The 6,971-nt window shown below is 41.8% G+C and overlaps 1 protein-coding gene across 1 annotated transcript; it reads left to right on the forward strand.

Moving 5' to 3' along the window:
• Positions 1-409: 409 nt before the first annotated feature.
• LOC142169940 (uncharacterized) lies at positions 410-2,602 on the forward strand. The gene is made up of 4 exons (XM_075231884.1): positions 410-584; positions 815-1,080; positions 1,490-2,090; positions 2,163-2,602. Exons 1-4 carry the CDS (start codon positions 410-412, stop codon positions 2,600-2,602), a joined length of 1,482 nt encoding a protein of 493 aa, XP_075087985.1.
• Positions 2,603-6,971: the final 4,369 nt, after the last annotated feature.

Consider the following 6,971-nt stretch of genomic DNA (forward strand, 5'->3'; position numbering starts at 1 on the left):
GGACCATCGCAGACATTAAGGGTATCAGCCCGACCTTCTGTATGCTTAAGGTTCTACTGGAAGATGGACACACCCCAACATGAAGGAAGTTATGAAAAAGGAGGTGATAAAGTGGTTAGATGCGGCAATCATTTTCCACATCTCCGATAGCAACTGGATCAGCCCAGTCCAATGTGTTCCTAAGAAAGGTGGGATGACTGTAGTGCAAATTGAGAACAATGAGTTGATATCAACAAGAACAGTCACGAGATGGAAAATTAGTATGGACTATAGAAGATTGAACAAAGCCACCCGAAAAGCCCCGTAAGATAGAGAGAAAACATCATTCACTTGTCCATATGGCGTCTACGCCTTTCAGAGGATGTCGTTCGGTCTATGCAATGCACCCGCCACATTTCAAAGGTGCATGATGGACATCTTCACTGATATGGTTGAGGACATCATGCAGGTCTTTATGGATGATTTCTCGGTGGTGGTAGACTCATTTGATGATTGCCTAAGGAATTTGAAAAGAGTGCTGAAAAGATGTGTCGAGACGAATCTGGCACTCAACTGGGAAAGGTCCCATTTCATGGTACATGAAGGTATAGTCTTGGGGCACATAGTGTCGAGTAAGGGCATTGAGGTATATCGTGCCAAAGTTAATATGATCTAAAAGCTTCCACCCCCACATCCGTCAAATCAATAAAAAGTTTCCTGGGCCACATCGGCTTCTATAGAAGATTTATAAAAGATTTTTCCAAAATTGCTAACCCCTTGTGTAAATTGCTTGAAAACGATCACCCTTTTGTGTTTTTTGATGATTTCATGGTAGATTTTGAGGAATTGAAGAAGAGGCTGGTGACATCATCCATCATAGTTGCACCTGACTGGGAGCAGCCGTTTGAGCTGATGCGTGATGCAAACGACTATGCTGTGGGAGCAGTGCTTGGACAGCGCAAAGACAAAGTCATGCATCCAATATATTATGCTAGTAGAACTTTGAGTGGTGCCCAACTAAATTACACGGTGACCGAGAAGGAGATGCTAGCAGTGGTGTTCACATTTGACAAATTTAGGTCATACCTGATAGGCTCTAAGGTAATTGTTTATACTGACCATGCTGCTCTCAGGTACTTAATTGATAAGAAGGATTCGTAGCCGTGACTGATTTGATGGGTGCTACTACTGCAAGAATTTGACTTGGAAATCCGTGACCGTAAGGGAACTAAGAACCAAGTGACTGATCACTTGTCCAGGCTGGAAGGAGCTGAGAAAAAGGTTGAAGTGGAATAGATTTTGGAGACCATCCAAGATGAACAACTACTAGCCACGAGTCTTGAGGTAGCACCATGGTATGCAGATATATGACCTTTATTTTGTTCAAAAGAAAAAGATCTTTCGCGACTATCGCATGTATTATTGGGATGAGCCTTATCTATTCAGGATTTGTGTTGATAACATGATCCGGAGGTGTATCCTTGAGATAGACCAATCTTCTATTTTGCAGGCGTGTCACGCGTCACCATATGATGGCCATTTCGGGGGAGTAAGGATAGCTGGAAATGTCTTGGAGTCGGGCTTCTACTGGCCGACATTGTTCAAAGACGCACACATATGGGTGAAAGGTTGTAATGAATGCCAACGAACCGGGAATATTTCCCGCCGATATGAGATTCCTATGAACCCAATTCAGGAGGTAGAAGTGTTTGATGTATGGGTAATCGATTTCATGGGGCCTTTCGTCAGCTCACATGGCAACAAGTACATACTCGTAGCTGTGGACTACGTGTCCAAATGGGTAGAAGCTGCAGCGCTCCGTACAAATGATGCAAAAGGGATAATTGGCTTTTTGAGAAAGAGTATATTCACCCGATTTGGCACTCCAAGGGCAATAATTAGTGACAGAGGCACTCACTTCTGCAATCGAGCCTTCGCAAAGTTGTTAGAAAAGTATGATGTATGTCACAAGGACGCCACCCCATACCATTCACAAACGAGTGGACAAGTGGAAGTTTCGAACAAAGAGATAAAGAGCATTTTAACAAAGACTGTGAATACTACAAGAACGGATTGGGAGAGAAAACTAGATGATGCACTATGGGCTTACCGTACCGCTTTCAAAACTCCAATTGGCATGTCGCCATATAAATTGGTGTTTGGGAAGGCGTGTCACTTACCAGTGGAATTGGAGCATATAGCTTTGTGGGCATTGGGGCAGCTTAATCTTGATATAGAAGCTGTGGGCACATGTAGAGTCACAGAGTTACACGAGCTTGATGAGTTTCATTACCACGCTTTTGATAGCACAAGATTATACAAGGAGAGAATGAAAATGATGCATGATAAAAAAATTCTTAAGCGGACTTTTAAACCCGGAGATATGGTATTGCTATACAATTCAAGATTGAGGTTATTTTCGGGTAAATTAAAGTCAAGATGGTCAGGACCATTTAGTGTGGTAGAGATTCACCCGACCGGAGCCATAGAGATTGCTGCAGCAAATGACTCTCGCATGTTTAGGGTCAATGGGAACAGGTTAAAACATTATTTGGGCATGGAAGATGCGAAAGTAGTGTCGGTGACCCATTTGCTCGAGCCACCAAGATTAAGCGAGCCTTAAGTGCAATTATATGCATCGTGACGCGACGTTAAATTAGGCGCTTCATGGGAGGCAACCTATTGTAATGTTGTAATGTTGTATTCGTCATGCCGCGACGTTAACTGAGGCGCTCATTGGGAGGCAACCCAATTCGTAGTTGATTTTTAGTGTAGTTAGAATTTTTCTTTTCGTTTTTAAGTACTAACAAGTTTGCAGGTGATTTTGGGCAAGACGAACAGAGCTTTAAGAGTCACATGAAGGAAACCAGGAGCAATAGCTCGCGCTGCGAGGGGTAAAGCCAGGCACACCTGGAACTATGCCTGGCTTCGCCTGGTCTAAGGCTAGGTGCATCAGGCGCTATGCCTGGCGTCGCCTGGTCTATGGCCAGATGCACCAGGCTCTAAGCCTGGCACCGCATGGGATAAGGCCAGGTAAGTATTTTTCTTTAGCTTATTTTAATTTTTGTCCGTTATTTATTTTAACCCCTCCCTTCTTGGACTCTAACTTAAATGCCCAAACTAACATAAAATAAAACCTTAACCTAAATTACTACACTCCTCACAAAACACTCCTCACAAAAAACTCACACACGTACACTGCCATCTATCCCCATCCCAACCCAATTGAAGTCAAGCAAGTTTTTTTTCCTCCTCCAATTACTGGAAACAACAGTTTAAAGGCAAAGCCCACATCTTACAACATCTAAGGTATGGTTTTTCATCTTCTTTCTTTCTCATTTCGAGTTTGATGAAGGTATGAGATTATCCACAAAAGAATGGGGTTGTTCTTCATTGTAATATCATGTTTCTGTGTCCCAACCCCATAAACCCCTTAGGAATGGTGTTGTCATTGTGTAAATAAGTGGTAGTAAGAAACTCCCAAGGCGATTTGGGAGGGTGAGGCAATCCCTCACCCCTATAAGCCCTCCCGTGGTACTAGTTGCATGCTAAGTGTTTGCTATAATGCCTCAATGGCATTCCTTGTACCCATTGGAGCCCGAGTCTCCGATCTTAATAGACTAGTGTTGTGTAGTCGTACACCACATTAAAATCTTAAGTGTGGGGTGGCTCACGGGTAGCCCATGGGTTGTTGTTTGATGCTAATGTTAAGAAAATATGAGGTGAAGTCTGAGTAACCTCGGAATGTTGGGCAACACTATGTGTGTCATGTGTATTAAAGTTTTAGCTGATTAATGATTACTTCTGTAGGAATGAAAATGCCTCTGAGAAAAGACACAGGCAAAGGAAAGGCTACTTCCACTGCGCCGGCTAAAGAAAAGGCGACCTCCGTACCTCCCCCAAAGAAGAGAAAAGGGGGAGAAACTACCTCCAATCTAAGTGGAGTACAAGCTGCGGCAGCTATAGCAGCCATGCATCAACTATCACAAGGCCAATGGGAGTTTGGCATCAACAACATACCATCACATACTAAGGACTGGTACAGGCGCTGTAGGCCTAAACATGTACACCCGGAAGCACCTATCCATGAATGCAGCTCAAAGGCAAAGTATCAGGCAATTTGGAGGGGCATTCAGGATATGGGGTTGATCTATGTATTCAAGAACATAGAGTACATTAATCTCAACTTAGTCCGAGAATTCTATGTAGGGTTTGATCTGCAGAGTACTGAACAACTGGTGCCGATTCGTGGACGATTGATAGAGTTTTCATCCACGACCATATGTAACTTTTTAAGTGCTCCGGATGTTCCTGTGGAACCATTAGACCACTTTATTCGCCGTCCTACATATAGAGAGCCGAGACACACGCTTTGTGGTGTCGATTCTACGGCAACATGGGTCCGGGATAAGAAAACTAATTGGCACAAGAGGTTCCCCAAGATGAAGATGAGGGCGAAGGCTCAAGTGTGGCTTAAACTGATAAATGCACGACTCCTACCGTGCAATCATGACACGCTCATTAGCCGTGAGAGGACCTGTGCGCTCTACTTACTCATGACGGGTCAAAGGGTAAATGTGGGTCATCTGATCCGCTACCAGATGTCTTTAGTTAGAACGAGTAAAAAGGTCGATCGAATGCCATTTTCCAATTTTCTAACTCAGTACTTAAGACACGAGGAGGTTGAGGAGGAGCCAGAGTTTTACCAAACCATCGATCAACCTCTACGACAAACAGACATCACTAGTCTCTGGCTGAAAAAAGAGACTGCCATGACATCTTTGATAGGTACCGAGCACAATGCTCGGGATGATAGTTTTATGGACCATCTATATGGGATGATAGATTTGCAATTGAGGATAGGGGGTCGGCCAGCCACATCTTAGGAGAGGACGTTATTGGAGCAGCAGTACCCGCTCAATGCTCATGCCCAGTAGTTGGTTGTGATAGGTGATGGCTACAGACTCCCCGACGATGAGGATATCAACACTCCTAAGCAGTCTAAGGCCGAGCCGGAGCAGTTAGATGAGGAGGACGATGATGATGATGAGGAGGAAGCACATGATGAAGAGTGGAAAGCCTCAGAGGAGGAGGATGCAATTTGATCAGGGAGTTTCCTTGCATTCTACTCATTTGTCTTGTTTTGTCAATTTGTGCATGCACTGAGGACAATGCATGATCTAAGTGTGGTGTGGGGACTTGTATAAATTACTTGTAGTTGTTGTTTTGTTGTTTTATTAAGTGTCATTTTTGTTAGATAATTGTATTAGTTATTTGTTTTAAGAATTTGGTTTAGTGATTTGTTTTTGTTATTTGTTTAGTTATAAAAAAAAAAAAATAACTCTTCCCGACGATGGATCTCCTAGACAGTTTTCTTGAGGGAAGTAAGTCTAGAGAAAAACACAAAAAAAGAAGATTTTTTTAGGTAGTGTAGTAATTCCCCCTTGGTTTTTCTTTGGGCCGCGGTTCTTTTCCAGGGGCTTTTAGTTGAACCGGGTGTAGTTAGTTTTAATTTTTAGGAGTAGGAACCACGAAGCTATGCATTTAATTGTAGCAATATCTCTTAGCTTTGTTATGCCTTGAGAATAGTTAGTACTATGGTCGTGCCGCTTAGGCTCAGTTTTTGACTCTAGCATAAGTACCTTAAATCGTAGATTCATAATTTTGCTTAGCTGCTTTGACTGGAGTGTCACGATGAAACCAATCCTGAGTGAATTATGTGCCATGTGTGTGTGAGTTTTGTATGTATTCTGTGCATTGCATTTGATGTCTAGAACTTGCCCTGTGTGTGTGCAAAGTAAAATAGTAGTCTTGTTCAGTCTGAGAAGTAATATAGACGTTTCTTTGTTAAGCCAGATATATATAGTTTACCCACCTAAACGTTATGTATCGTAGTTAACCCTTTTGAGACTGTAATCCTATTTCTTTGGTAACCACACTACAAGCCTTACCCAATTGTTTGAATTAATCATCTATTTGAACCTTTTCACCTTTAATGAGCACTTGAATTGTTATGAACTTTGTAAAAGTTAAAGTGTGGGGTGGTTGGTTTGGCTTTTGAGTGGAACTAATGAAATAAGGAGAAATGTGCACTGTTTTGAAAAAGTAAGAGCCGCTTGAATTGAAAAAAAGAAAGGAAAAAAAATAAAAAATAGTTGTAGTGCTGTGAAAAAGAATATTCTTTGATAAGTGGTGACTCTTAATGTAATTGTGCTTAAAGAAGTATGGGGTAATATACATTGATGTGAAGGTGGAGTTTTGGTTTGACATAAGTATGGGCTTGAATGTTAAAGTATATGTATTAAAGTGCTTAGAGAGGTGTAGTCACTCACATATCCAAATATATCCTACCCGACCCGCAACCTACATTACAACCAATCAAAGTCCTATTTGATCTTAGACTGAATAAGCTCGATTAATAGAGTATTACACTACGGGCAAGCCTATGATGCATCATTTGTGGCATATGAATATTATTTCTGAGAGCGAGTGAAATTTTCCTATCTTGAATTCCTACGTTCTTAAAATTCATCGTGTGTGGAACTGAGCTCTTTGTTGGGTGAGGGCACGTGATTCATAAAGGAAAGGTAATGTCATTGACCTCCATGTTAGAGTAAGTAAGCGATTTGTGAATAAGTCATGGTATGTGAGTCAAATCTTGAGGCGAGGATGTTTCATCGTGGTGCTTAGACTATTTTAAATATTCTTGGTGAAAGGAGTTAAGGGAATTGCTTAGTGAGGTTATGCCTGTAAGTGTGGTCTGATTGATCGAGGACGAGTAATGTTTAAGTGTGGGGGTATTGATGTGTGGCTATAATTTATGGTTTGGCACACTATTCGCCTTGCATTTTATACGCTTTAATGATAAATTACACTTTATTTGCTCGTAATGAAGGCCATTTTATGTGTAGGTGAATTGGAGATGAAAGTAGGGAAAAAGGGATACTTAAAAGTTGAAAGCGTGCTCGGGAGCAGTTGAAAAGGAGAAGCTG

This window comes from Nicotiana tabacum, chromosome 15 (assembly GCF_000715075.1).
Source record: "Nicotiana tabacum cultivar K326 chromosome 15, ASM71507v2, whole genome shotgun sequence".
Taxonomy (NCBI): Eukaryota; Viridiplantae; Streptophyta; class Magnoliopsida; order Solanales; family Solanaceae; genus Nicotiana; species Nicotiana tabacum.

Excerpts from the sequence above, each read along its gene's own strand:
- LOC142169940 (XM_075231884.1), top strand. The coding sequence starts at position 410 with ATGGACATCTTCACTGATATGGTTGAGGACATCATGCAGGTCTTTATG. Across the intron at positions 1,081-1,489 it reads CATACCTGATAGGCTCTAAG|GCGTGTCACGCGTCACCATA; the intron begins GTAATTGTTTAT and ends TCTATTTTGCAG. Across the intron at positions 2,091-2,162 it reads TGATGCACTATGGGCTTACC|TGGAATTGGAGCATATAGCT; the intron begins GTACCGCTTTCA and ends GTCACTTACCAG.